Source organism: Anabas testudineus, chromosome 2 (assembly GCF_900324465.2).
Source record: "Anabas testudineus chromosome 2, fAnaTes1.2, whole genome shotgun sequence".
Taxonomy (NCBI): Eukaryota; Metazoa; Chordata; class Actinopteri; order Anabantiformes; family Anabantidae; genus Anabas; species Anabas testudineus.
In genome coordinates this window covers 10,219,938-10,234,398 of record NC_046611.1, presented here as the reverse complement: position 1 = coordinate 10,234,398, position 14,461 = coordinate 10,219,938, and the positions used below count along the sequence as shown (strand labels likewise).

General features: G+C 42.4%; 1 protein-coding gene across 2 annotated transcripts in view; it reads right to left on the bottom strand.

The window, feature by feature from the left end:
• Positions 1 to 14,461, bottom strand: part of raph1b (Ras association (RalGDS/AF-6) and pleckstrin homology domains 1b) — a 38,437-nt gene that overhangs the window by 11,321 nt on the left and 12,655 nt on the right. Inside the window, exons 3-8 of one of the 2 annotated variants that reach the window (XM_026362053.1) lie at positions 5,157 to 5,276; positions 4,728 to 4,833; positions 4,438 to 4,632; positions 3,618 to 4,045; positions 2,899 to 2,985; positions 2,199 to 2,273 (exon numbers count right to left, since the gene is read on the bottom strand). In XM_026362053.1, coding sequence (XP_026217838.1) covers positions 2,199 to 2,273; positions 2,899 to 2,985; positions 3,618 to 4,045; positions 4,438 to 4,632; positions 4,728 to 4,833; positions 5,157 to 5,276 — 1,011 coding nt within the window. The remainder of the gene's footprint in view (positions 1 to 2,198; positions 2,274 to 2,898; positions 2,986 to 3,617; positions 4,046 to 4,437; positions 4,633 to 4,727; positions 4,834 to 5,156; positions 5,277 to 14,461) is intronic. The other variant, XM_033326377.1, reaches the window with a different exon arrangement.

Below are 14,461 nucleotides of genomic sequence, written 5' to 3'. Positions count from 1 at the left end.
TGTGTTAAAAGAGAGAGAGGGGTGAGGGGTATTAAAAACTGCTCCATGCCTCTTATCTCAAGAACTCCCCCTGCTCCTTGACCTAGACTACCTTTTCCACATGACCAAGTCCAGGGGACATAAACATTAATGCAATAAAGCCAACTCTCTGTTTGGCCAACACATAGTGGCAGGCTTTTAGTCATCCAAGTGTGAACCCCTCTGTGTGTGTGTGAGAGAGAGAGAGAGAGCAAGTGAAACACCAATAGAGGCGAGGTCACGGAGGCTGTGCAGATTACAGTCCAGAGTCAATCTGAGTCACACTGTGGGTTTAGCCCCAGAAATGTCAGCGTAACTCCTCCACATGTCCCTCTCCCCTCCATTATTCCCTCACCACATGACACCTACACCCTGCTTTTTGTTAGACATTAGTCTAATACCTATGTCACAGCCATTTTCTCTGTTACTTTCACACTCAGCCCCAGCAGAGCTAATTTTAAAAGGCTCTTCTGCCTAGCCTGTAATAAATAAATGAATAAATAAATAAATAAAAAATCTTGGCACCCTCTTTCTTTGATGTCTTCCCACTCTCTGCCTCCTTGCTTGTCCCCAAACATCCCGCGGTCATTCAGTATTCGATTCACATGAGAGGAAGAGAATTTGTGAGATGAGGTGATCGAGACTTGCCCTCTTCCATCGAGTAACACTAACACATAAACTCCCTCACAGCCTGTGTGCTGCAGGCGATCCACCACTGTAAAACTATTCAAATGCTTTCTGCATACCCGGACAGACTGCCAGAAGCCAATAGGATTGCAACACAGAATTAATTTAATTGTTTTGCAATTGTCCTCCAAGGTTTTGGCTGTAAAATCTGACATCAGATGAACTGTGTGCATGTTACTGCAGGACACCACCGGCTTGCTGACATTATATTTAAAGTAACGCTATCTGGAAGGGAACAAAAAACAAAAACGTTTTCACTGCCCCACAACCGCAACTGATTTTTTAGTTACTTTTACATAAATTGTGAAAAGCTGTCTTTTGTTTTTAAGTCCTAAAAAAACCTCTTTCGTCTTGAGTTTTCCAGTCCATAGAAAACCTCTTTTACCATTTAAGATTACAATAAATTATGGTTTATTTCATAGTGCTTGGCTCTCTTGGAATTCCTGGCTGTGCACTTGGCTACACATCCTGTAGCGATGGTAGGCCAACACGAAACCACAAATCTGCACACATCTGATCAGCATAAGCTTTTCACAGCAGCCAAACGCTGTAACCAATACATTTGCTCCAGTACAGGAAAATAGAGCACTGGAAAGGTGGGACCAACATGTGACGATGAACAGTGGAGCACAGAGGGTTCATGTTCCAAATGATTCTTCCCAAGACAACTAAAACTCAAACATGATGCACAAAAACACACAATCTTGAGACCTTTAGAGAACAGGACTGCAACTAATATTATTTTAATTATTGACTAATTGTTTAGTCTATATAATGTGAGAAAGCGGTGGAAAAAGTTTTAACTCTGGATCATGTTAATGAGTACTCAACTGTATGTAACTAAACGAGTAGTTTAACTACCTCCTTACCTTGCACGTCATTGTGTCTGACTCAATGATGTGATCCTCACATCAGTTATTTGCCAGTTAAATTTCTGACCAATAACTTCTCAATTAATCGTAGCGGCTTTAGTAACATCAAATGTCCTTTCTTAATGAAGGCAGAGAGCAAATCAACAGCCAGCTTCACCGAGAGATAAACGAGGAAAGAATACAGAGAAAAAAGGCCACATGCCAGTGATGGAAACATGTGGAATAATGTAGGAAAAAACAATCAAGTGTAGTCACTCTATAAGCATGAGGAGGAGGAAAAATCCATTCTCCAACTTGTCAGATGTCTATTTCATTTTTATTATTTGTGCTGTGGTCTTGTCTTTTTTGATATGGTGGATTTCAATTCACTTCACGTCTTTGTACGTTCCTGTTGGTTCCAGTGAAGGTGCTTTTACGTTTGGGAGAAGCAGCAGAAGAATGATTTTATGTAGAATAAGTAAATAAATGAGTCTGATTGCAAGCAGCTGTTTTTTATCAAGATGGATTTTTCCACTGTAAGACATGCAAAGCAGAAGACAGGAGCAGTATACACACACACAAAAACACACAAACACACACACAAAGGAGAAAAACCAAGAAGCGGGTGTATGAGGAAGTCACCTTGGTCAGGAGGTGAGAAGGCTTTCCAGCTATGCTTTTCAGAATGAGCGAGGTTTCTCGGTCCAGATAGGAGTGCTTGGGTGAGGAGAAGAGAGGGGATATATAAAAAAAGGAGAGCAGAGGAGAGACAGAGGAAGAGACAAAAATATAGAGAAGTCAGTGCCAGATGATTCTTGGAGGCTTATTAATCGCAGGTGTTTTGATCTTTTTTGGGATAAAGAAGCGTGGAAGCGAGAGAAGGTTCCATAAATGAAGCGCTCAGCAGTTGTGTTCATTAGCTGCAGCTGTGGGTAAAGAAGCAATGATTGTGAGAGGTCCTGTAGATATGCACAGAGCAAACACGACTGCAATAAACTGGAGTGTACAGTACATAGTATAGTATATTTTGGCTAACAACAAAACCTCTTTCACACCGTACATGCCTATGTTTATGGTTACATGTGCATGTATACACACAAACCAAAAGCTGTAGGTAAAATGTAGAATCTGATATCTAGTCAATAAAAATCTTGATTACATTTCTTTTAAATAATGAAGTTTGTTATTAGTTTATTTAGTATTTGAATCAGCATCTAAACAGGCAAACTTCGTGATAATATGTCAAAATCTGTGTGATGCTAGAAACTTAAATGCAGTTTTACATGAAAAGTTGCCTACAAGGCATGTGTGCACACATGCAAGCTCACATACATGCACTTACAGTGGCCCGATCCACTTCACCCTCTCGAGAGGTGAAGTCAAGCTGCCGCCTGGCTGGCTTACTGTTGGCGCGTCTCAGTGTTACATGCTGGGAAAATCAAGCGGTGCAGGCAAGGTGTGTGTGGATCGAGACCATGGATAATAGGAAGGGATGCAAACACAGATTATATGAACATATGCAGGGAGACAGGGGAACATGCAAGACTTCGTGTTAACATGTAAACCCGTTTCTTCTGAATTTAAATAATGTTAATAATATTATTATTAATACTAATAATACAAAAATCCTTGTTTGTCTTCTTTTCCGAAACGGGTTCCTCTCAAACATACTTCAGTCGATGTTTTAGTGTTAGAGAGCCAGCGTGCGTGATGAGTAAAGAAATTTAGAAATGGCAGATAACAACATGTAATCCAAAACACACTTATATCAGATTACAATGTATTCATGAATACATCATCCAATCCACAATACACAAGCTGTATTGTGGATTGTCTCTCAGTGCACTTCAGCCATGCAGTTTCTTCCAAATGTCATGCTGTGTGGTTAAACATGCAGGATTCTGGGAAATGCAATGTGTGTTTTGTATAATGTGTATTTTGTGTCTTCAGTGACTTACTTGAACAGAGACCTTATTAACACACACACTCCTATTAGCTGATGATACTATGACTACACCACTTGGATGTCCTTGGTATGTGTTTCTCAGTGTTTGTGTGTACCTCTGTGCTGGTCTGGTTTTGTCCTTGTGTGCTCGGGCTGCTTTGGCCCTCCACCTCTCCTCCCGTCGTAACTTTATCAATATCCAGGGAGTCCATGCTGGACGCTGAAGCACATGCTGAATTTACACTGGACCGCTGTGACGCAGCTTCCTGCTCACTCACTGTGCCCACAGAGCCCGTCCTGCGGTGCTGACCACCGCCGGAGGAACCTGATGAAGGCCGCCGGAGCGTGGTGGAGGAGAATGAAGATGCGGAGGAAGAAGAAGAAGAGGTTGTCTGACGAGCCGCTTCATCCATGCTGAGAGACGCCTTCTCCAGCTGAGAGGTGATGTCATCCAAGGAGATGTTGGAGGCCGCAGGGCGGGTGTTGATGCTGCCGCCTCGTACTGTGTTGGCTGGTGATGCCCGTGTACTGCTACTGGTGCTTCCTGTTGGTAGGTTCAACATTTAGGCACAGGGTGAGGAAGGCACAATTCAGATTGATATATGATGCTTTTTCAAAAAATTGTTTGATCGGTTTCATTAAATCTCCCAGTTTTTTTACCATTTTTTAAAACATTAAAATATGAACACAATATGTTCATTTCAGATTCTTTAGTCAACTATCACAAGGTTATATTTCTCATTTTTATGTTGTAAAATTGATAGTGCTAACTGTTTCATTTTCCTCTATATTATAGTGAAACACACCCAACATACTGGGATGTTATATCAAATACAAGCAGAGACAGTCTTTTGTCTGTTTGAGAATTTGTGCAGCAACTATTCTGTAACCGATGATAAAACACTGTCATAAATGAACATAATTCAGCTGGACTACCTCCGCTACTCCCCCCTCCACTTGTGCCTATGTGTTTGGTACTAGCACTGCGCCCCCCAGGGGCGCTCTGCTGGCCTTTGCTCTGGCCGCGAGATGTGGAGTTTGGTTTGGAAATGGTGCTGAGCTCCTGTTCGATGGAGCACAGGTCGGCCATCAGGGCATCCAAGTCTACCGTTTCTCCTTGGTTCAACGCCTCTGTGGAAAGCAGAGAAGGGATAATGGGAGATCAGAGCGCAGGGTGTGGGTGCTAGCAATCAATGTTTCTGACCTTTTTCTGATGTTTTTCTCACCATTTATGTTATACATCGAGAATCGGTAGGAGAAGTTTGCTATGTTTGTCTCCTGCCTGAGAGGAGGCTTCTGCAGTGTCTTCTGTGGCCTGCCATCATCGAGACTCTGCAGAGCAGATGCACAGACAAGCAGTTTGTTAGGTGCACCTATGTAAAAACCACACACATTCTGACATTACAGTCACAGTGCAGGATCTAAGCAACCATGTCTACCATGTTGTTACTCACACACAGACCTGCACAAATACACATTACAAAGTGGTGGTGGGAGGGGAGTTGCTAGGATACAGCATAGGGAGAGGGGATTAGCAGTGTTAAGGTTGCTATGGATACAGCCCCTTCCCTCTTCTCTGCTCTTCTACCTGTGCGAGTCTGTATCATTGCAACCAGCCATCCTTACTGCATGTGTGCGCTTGTGCGTGTAGTAACCTGTGTGAGCTTGTCCAGCTCTCCCAGCCAGGCTCCAAACATCTTGTCCAGGTCTTGGTCCTCCTTATCGCTGTCCTCCTCTGCTCCATGGTCCAACTCATCATCTGATACCTGCTCCATCTGCACACACACACACACACACACACATACACAGAGAAATACACAGACAAAGAAAAGGAAGACAGCAGACAAAAATTATCAGATGAGTCCACAGAAACTCACATGCTATCAGATCACACCCACACAGCAGGGACGATCTAAAAAAAAAAAAAAAAAAAAAAAAAAACGTTCAGCTCAGCTCATGCCAACCTCACTGCCTGTTACCATGACAACTGCTCATGGACCCCTAGCGGGCACCCTGTGCAGTCTAATCGGCGGGATGCCCTGTAGTGTCTAATGTGCTGTTCACCACTGACACACCCTACAACTCAACCCAGCTAAGGACCTAAAAGAGAGGCATGCTGGTGGAGGGGAGGAGGAGGAGAGCACCGGGCAGGATGATCTAAATTGAGAGTTTTCAGAACCTAAAACCGGCAGTGAATCACTAAACCAGTAATGTGCCCATGGAGCAAATGTCAATCAAAGCACTCAACAACACTAGCAGGTAGTAGAGGGGGATATATAGCCCAGTGTGAGTGGAGATAGGTTGGTTTTGGAGCCCAGCTGTTACAGCCGATCATAGAGCTCCCTCTACTGGACACAAAAGAAACTGGTGCAACTGCAAAATTCAAACGTGTGCCTGCTTGACTCCAATCCAGCTCATATACAGCACTGTATAGTAAATATGTTCAATAAGCAGTAGACAGTTATGAATAATCAAATATCAGACAATCTGAGGATCTTTAGTAAATAGTTGTTTTTAACAATGTTTTGCAAGGACAGACCAACCATTGAGTCAAGGACGTAATATAAGGCATTAGCGGTTGAGATGAGTGCGAAAACGGCGCCACAATATACTACAATATTCTGACATACCTTCCTGCCTCTTCATATCAATTCTAGGTCAGTTTGAGCAGACTTGTTGTTTATGCATTCTCCTCGTTGGGTAACATGACACTGTCTAAACACCCACACATGCCAGTGTGTGCAGGGAGGAAGAATATCGTCTAATCTGGTGATGTGTGTGTCAAGTGGAAGGGAAGCATGGAAAAGCACAGGAGTCGTCGCACCTGGTCAGCTGCAAAAGACCTACTTAAAGGACAGTCATTAAGCTAAATGAGACAGTACAGCCTGACCCTGTCTTGGTGCAGTCCAGCCTAAGAGGGTCCATTCAAAGTGAAAACTCACTGTTTTGAATTGTGCGTCATTCCTTTCTGTTCTCCACTCTCTGCACCTTAACCCCTCTGACAACCCCTGTTCGTTTGATCATGTAGCTTAAAGTAAATGTCTGTTTTTCTGTGTCTAAGCCTTTATGGTTTTATTGAATTCTTGAGAAGCGATCTGAAAGCCATTCTTTGATGTAAAAAGGTTATAAAAGTGTGTGATAAAACAGTCAGTAGGTAGGTGCAAGGCAATAAAACAGGTGGTGCTTGGCAAAATAAACAGGAATTTGATATACAGCAGTTGAAGGGCGCTTGTTTCAGATGAGTAGCAGTCACATTCCAGACAACACATGTGTTCTGCTCCTTTAAGTCACTGCATGTACAAATATACTCCCACAGTAGCGTTAACTTCCCATCTCATCTAATCCTTTGGTCTCTAATGTGTGCGCGCACATTACAGTGCTGATGATGGATGGTTTCCTGCTTAGGCAAGCATATCAAACACACAAGGAACTTGTCATGTTGTCAAGATGGAGTCTAAGTATGTAAACAAAAACGACCAAGTGCATGTGCGTGTGTGAAATACATCCATGCACTTGGGCACATGTGTGGGAGTCAGGACAGGAAATGGCCGGGGATGTGCAGAATTCCCAGTTTCCCTCGTGACTAGTTTCTTGACAGGAAACGCCAGCTGTCCTTTAGTCTATCTGTGCCACATACTAGGGACAGGAGGGACATGTGGGTGGAGGGAGGACCCCTCCATTCTTGAACACAACTCTGTGGTTTACCAAAAAAATGCATACATACAACATACAACTGTTTGCCCTCATTTAAATTGCATGGTACCATACTGCTGCCAAAAAACGTCAACAACCGTTTGTCTACTTATGAATGGGACCCTTTGGTCACAGACATGTCTACTGTATTTGGGGGTTCCCCAGCATGAGTAAGGTTGCGTATTGTTGCTGTGAGGCACGATAGCTGAATGGAGGCAGACAGGAAGAGGAAATGAGGAAATGACTAAAACCAAATGAGCTTGCATTGTGTTTGCCAATATTCTCCAAGGTGCGTCCATATTCATATAGACGAGCAAGAAATTAGATTTAACAGCTGTGTTTAAACACCAATCAGCCTGCGGTCCTTCACAATAAGTTTACTTATTTGCAGCTGCACAACAGAACAGCACAAACTACAAATCCACACAGGACATAATCAGAAAAGGACCAAAAATGATGCACACACACACACACACACAAAAACAAACAGCACTTTGAATAAAGCCTTGCTGCTGTCATTTTAATGGAATCATGAACCCAAAGCAGATGCTGCTGCAGGTTTAAGTGAATTACCACCTGAGGCCCTGCTTTTAAGCTTATGGAGTATGACCTGGGAGACAGGAATAGGACAAGGTTCTTTTTGCGTTTGTGTGTGTGTGTGTGTGTGTGTGTGTGTGTGTGTGTGTGTGTGTATGTGTGTGTGAGAATGTACCCCTATAGGCCTCACTGCAAACCAAACACCAGCTTTGCCTTGTTCCCTCCTGATACTGCACCATCTCTCTCTCTCTTGTCTGAGCATGACCAGCACTCATCTGTCTCCTGTGACTGCTGGTTAGCTTTGAATTTCCAGGGTGAAAGGTCATGGGTCAAAGCTCTTCCCAAAGGAGTCTCCCTCTGCTGTTTTTTTGGACCACGTAAACACTTTCAGTAGCCGCTGATGCTGCTGCAGTGCTGGTGAAGGAAGATGTGAAGGGAAAGGAAGATGAAAAGTGTGTTCTGTTGAAACTGTATCTGAATCCAGAAAAGCAGGATGAGCATCCGACGATGAGGAGGATGACGAGGTGGAGGAGCCGTTGGCGGAGGAGAGGGAGGATATGCCTATCTTTAGATTAAATACTCACTCATATCAGAGTGTGTCAAGAGGATTGGAAAAGGGAACAGGATGAAGACTAGATGATAAGTCAGTATACAGAGAGACTAGAGACTAGTATTCCAGACTAGTGTCTGGAATACTTTCCCCTTAGTTTCTACTCCTTAAAAACCCGGACACTATACTTCCTATCAAACTGAATATTGATATAACTTAGGCTATGGGTTTCGAACCAGTAGGTTTATATATAATCAGGCCTAAAACCTGCAGTGTTTACAATGAGTTATAAAAAGTAAATCCACATCAAATGACTGATGCTGCCTCAGGCCTATTTTCACACCAAACAAATGTAGTCGTGCCAAACTGCAGATGAGCCTCTGGGTTAGTTGCAGAGACACATCAGGTTAAGTTACATTACATAAATCCTCATGATGCATTTGATCTCGCCTAAATATTTAGGATGAACTCCAGTTGGATGAGCTAGTGTCTAGGTCAAGGGTCAAGGCTAAGCATGACCTCGACCCACATATCTTCTGGCTTGGAGGAAACTCGAGCACCTAAATAAAACCCATGAGAACATGAGGAGATTATACAACTCTCCAAAGACTAGGGCCAAGTGAGGGAGGCCTCTAACTTCCCTTCTTTCTTTAGACAGAAATTAAAAAGAAAGGGTGAAGATCAAACATTTGCCAGTGAGAAAGAAAGTCAAACAATCTTTTGGGCGTGACACAGAGAGAGGGAAAGTGCAATATGACATCATAGGTTAGATTAGGTCTCCACGGCTGACTCCTTCTTAATTCAGTTTGCATGATAGGACAGAGACCGATTGTTCATTTGGGTCACACTGAACCTCATATGAGATGGACAATTTTTATTCCACTTGTAGCTAGAAGAGCAGTACTTAGGTTCTGAGAAACTCGTCTATAGTAATTCTGACTGTATCACCTTTTACAAACTTATGGAAGTTTATATAAGACTACAATACACTTGCTAATTACATTATTTTGGGAAATATTAACGATAAAATGCTCATGTTGTGGCAGGTATCATGAATCTCTTCTGGATGAGAAAGATTCAGCTAAAATAGGTTTAGATATATGTAAAACTGCTATAAAAAAGAGTCATTTTCTTTTTTGTGCAATCCACAAATTATTAGACTTGGAATACCCACATTTACAGGTTGAATTTGTCCATACTGCTGAATATGCATGCTTAAAGCCTGTTTATTCCACTAAGTTTAATTGCTTTCTGCGAGAGCAAACAAAACAGCCAATTGAATCCATACACAAGAGAAAGGAAAACAGCTTTTCACTGGCAGTGTGAGCACCACCTGTTCCCAGCTGACATTCAAATGTTGAATTGCTCCTAACGTTTGAGTTACAATTAAACCCTTTCATATTTCAATCACACAGGAAATAGGAGGGCTGGAATGGGGAATATGACCTTAGCTGTGTAAACATTATCATGGCCAGATACTCCTGCCGCGATGACTGAGTGGATGTTTCCATTAAGCATTACTAAATAGACTATTTTTGGACTGAATACTCCACCTAGACATAGTGTGTGTGTGTGTGCGTTAGTGTTGCAATGTGGACCGAGGAGGTTAATGTAACCAGGCACTAGCCCTTAAAAAGGTAAATTACACACACACACACACAAAACTCCATATTCAGCTTGTCCTTACATCTATGTTGTTTTTCTCTCAAATTATCTTTATAAAAATAACTTAATGGAAATGTCTGACACCTCTCTCCTAAAAATACTCTCTACATGTCATGTGATCGCACTAAAAAGAGCCAAAATTGAGAAGAACGAGAGCAGAAATTACTGGGCACGGGGCTAGAAAACAGCAATTATAGAAACTCAGTGAACTCTTATGAGCATGAATGTAGTGCTGTGGTGCTTTACTGCAAACAGAGAGTGGGAAGTCTCCGGGGGTCAGACGGACACACAAGAATTAACATACAGTACATGGCAAGAATAGGCCCAAATAAAGTCATTCAGCAGGCCTGGGAATAGTAATGGGCCAACAATGTTTCTCTGCCCCCCTCCCCCACTTGGGAAATTGTGTCTGATGAGAAAGAGTGATTAAAAAAAGGTATAAAGGTATACGTGTGTAGTTTTGAGAGGAAGCAGGGTGATTGTTCATGTGTGAAGGACTCTTTTCAATTTGAATCACATTTGGGAGTGAAGAAATCTCCTTTGATATGTTTATGATATATTTTAATAGCAAAGCTGCTTCATGTCCATGTACTGCTGTGTCAAAACAAATATTTGCATGTGAAGTCACTGGTGACCAACTTCCTTGTTAATATCCAGCACCTATTAAACCAAGTTATTCCTAAAGCTGCAGCTCATGTGAAACCTAAGCTTCAATTGAAATGATTGAATAACTTTTTTTTATCATGTTAAGATAGCATTAAAATATATGGTCATCTTGGGCTGACTTTCAGCCACCCTTAAATTTAAAATAAAATAACGCTTATGTTAATGGCATGGGTGGTTCCATTTATGAGACATACAGCCTATGACTCTGTTCCGCTTTCAAGTACTTAAAAAACATAAATTAACCTGTTCACTCCTCCCTTCCCTCTCTTTCTTCAACCCATCATCTGCTGTGAGCTGTGCTTCTAGCCTGACAGACTATGAATCACCTCTTACACATACGTGTGTGTAATTGTCATCATAGGCTGCACGGCCTGGCAACTGAAGCTATAAAACACACAGTGACATACGAAGCGCCAGGATATCATAATGACATCCTGTGCCATACTGGGGCTGTTTAAAACCAATATACACTTCATGTGTGGCTCGACAAGGCGATGTCTGTCAGGAATTAACAAAGCCTTTATTGTAGCTCTCAAACGCTCGGTTTCACTGGTTCTGAGACATAAAACAGATACAATCTCATTGTAAATCTGCGAGGGTGTAATAATGGTTATTTACGGGCTCATGTTTTCAGCGCAGCCTATTGCTGTTTGCTCATTTCCGCTCCCATCCCTCCTTTCTTCCCTTGCCGCCTTTCCTCGTTGACTCCCTTCATGTGCAGTTACAGCAGCAGAGGAGTTTATGTCACCGTCACACAGACACATGTAAGTTAAAAGTGGAAACTGGCAAAGAGCTGCAGCTACCAGTGCCAGTAAAAGAACTCTTTGAACTTGGGAGCGGCTAGTCGGCTACTGTCCAAAGTCCAACTGGGTGTGGACTCATCAACCTCAACTGACCTGTCTTGGCCACTGGTGTGTGACGGTAAAAATGACACAATATTCTCTGTGTGTGTGTCTCGTCTGTGAATGACACATGTAGCGTGGGTGCAGCCTCAAAGGTTTAGGGTAAAGCTCGTCACAGAGGCGAAATGACCACAGGTTTAAATTCAGGATAAGCTCAAACAACTACATACATTCTGTTCATGTGCGCTTTAGCAAAGCAAAGCTCTACCTGCCGTCATTCTTAAAGCTGATATATATTATACGTTTTCATTATGCCCTCTGATAGTTGCTGCACTTTCCCCTTATCCTTTCTACTTAGGAGTTAATGAGTTTTTTAACACACTAAAATAAAACTAAATGTAAACAACACTGCACAGGTGGTAGCTATAAGCTCCACTGCACAACTGTCTGATTTACATGTATGTACTTTTCTCAAAAAGGGGGCTGGCATATGTTGTTTTGTTTTCTTTGCACTTAGTACATTCTAGTGGAAAGTGTGAAGTGTTGACAAAAACATTCACATTTAAATAGATGTATATATAAAAAAAAAGCAGTGGAAAGTTGTTTACAGCTATGAGGATACATCAAAAATCCTGTGCTCCCTCAAAATAAAAGCCACATCTTGTTTATGGTACACTGGGTTCTGCAGACTACTAAATCATGACCATGTGTTAATGCAAGTACGAAAAGTATTTTCCAATATTTTACAGGCAGCATCATATTTTAAGGTAGATTAAATGTAAATGCGCTGTGTTCTGTTCTACAGAAATCAAAACTAAAAACAAATAAAACTTGACACACGTCACTTTAAAGTAGGGAGAGAGCATCAAGGACAAGGACTGATAGGGAAGAGAGATGAGATGGGTAACAAGTCAGCGATTAAGCAGGGGAGTGATGGAGAGAATGATGGATAGGTACAATAATAGAGGCAGGGAGCCGGCTATTAGGTTGTGAATAAAGGGGACGGCCTGATGGCTAAAACAACAGCTCCAGTGTCATTATTCAAGCACAACTAACAGCCTGCAAGCAGAGGATCCACAAACACATACGAGTTCACTCAAGCGCAACCTGACACAGCGAGTCACTCTGGCTAACACAGCCAATTAGGAAGGAGGGACAGAGAAAGAAATGAGGGACAGAGAGAGGGGAAAGATGGGGAGGATGTCAGAGGCAGACAGATGGAGGGGGAGTCAGGGGAGGAAAAAGAGAGAGGAAGAGCAGTTGTAACTGAGACGAGGGAACAGAGAGAGTGTGAAAATGCATCGTCACACTGGTGGGTGGAAGGTGTGAGGACTCAGCAGCTCACCAACATCAGAGCGAGCCAAACTTCAGCTGCCCTGCATTTATTCTGTCACAGCAACACACATGCACATCTCCATACTCACGTGCAACACAGATCGACATGGAGCTATTGCAGAGGCTGCAATATGAGTTTGGCTTAGATCCTCAGTAATAAATAACATATTGAAGTGGTAAGTCCACATCCCAGCCTGCAGGGTGACCATCTGGTTGTTCTTATGACCACAGAGCATTAAGCTGACACTTGTCTGGATTTCCCAGTATTCATAAAATGCATGTCATGCTAATACAAGAACAAAGGAGACGTAGTCTGTCTGGGTAAAATGGCTGACCTGAAATCAAGCAGCACACGTGTGTGTAAGTGTTGTAAGTCTTGTATTTCTATATACAGTATATATGTCGCTCTTTTTACTGGCTGTCACCCATTCTCTCTCTCACTCTCTTTTTCCTTTCACACAAACAAAGTGAGGATGTGTCAGCTTCCCTTCAGGGTAGCAGTCCAAATGTGAAATCAATAGTCTTGTCCCTGCCCTCAGGAGATCTGGTTACACACACACACACCGACACACACACACACACAGAGGGGCTCAGGTGGGCCACTGCAGCAGGGTCAGACACATCCACAGATACACACACACTTTTAAATATGATGCAGCACTGCAGCAGCATTCAACTGAGGCTGACTGCTGAGAAGATCTAACCAGACATCAAAAACAACCACAGCTTAAAAAGATTCAAGACCCTCTGCTCTGGTAAAACTAAGTTTAAAAAAAAAAAAGAGAAGCTACAATACTGTGAAGCTAATTTTCATTTTTGATGTTTTCTTTTTGTACAGTCTGCTGCTTGAAAATACAGGCACCTTTATGTGCTGACTCAGGTATAAATGTAAAGCTCCTTAACATTACAAATAGCTGGAACGTAGGTGAATGGGTTGTGGTTGTATGTAGGACACCGTAGTAGCCTGTTGTGAAAATGTATGTATGTAAATATTACATAGTGTTCAGCTTGTATAACTATCTAATATGAATGAACCTTTGTTCTAACCTACAATGATTGTGATGCCAACAGATTTTTTTATCATCCTTTTGTTTTTTGGTTTATATCTGCCCCCTGTTAGGAAATACAAAGCACAGTAGGTGTAACATACTGCACCCCCTTGCATGCAGCCGGTGACTGATTGGCTACTGCTGAAAAACCTCTTGTTATCTAAATTCAGAACAAATGTCCAAGTGTGTAGTTGTGCATCTCAGACAGAAACACAGTGCTGGTCTGTCTCCTGCCACAACACCTCCAGCATTCCTGATGCGCTAATATTGCTATACTTTCAAATGTGGAATGTACACACACAGACACACACACACACACACTGTGTGTAGTTTTCTTTCAACTTGCATATGTTCAGCAACAACAGGAGGTGATCATGTCAAGGACTGTGGTGAGCGTCCGTTTTAAGAATCCTCGATGTATGATAAAACGGTTACCATGGGTCTGTGTGTGTGGTGTTCACGTTGAATCATATTGACAGCAGAGTGTCAGAGTCAGTGAGCATCTCTTCAAGACAACACATGACACTGACACACACATACATGCACAGAATCACCTGCCAAGCACACAGATATAAACCTCTCTGACACATACTACTTCCTGGAACAGTCTAATCCAGGGGAGC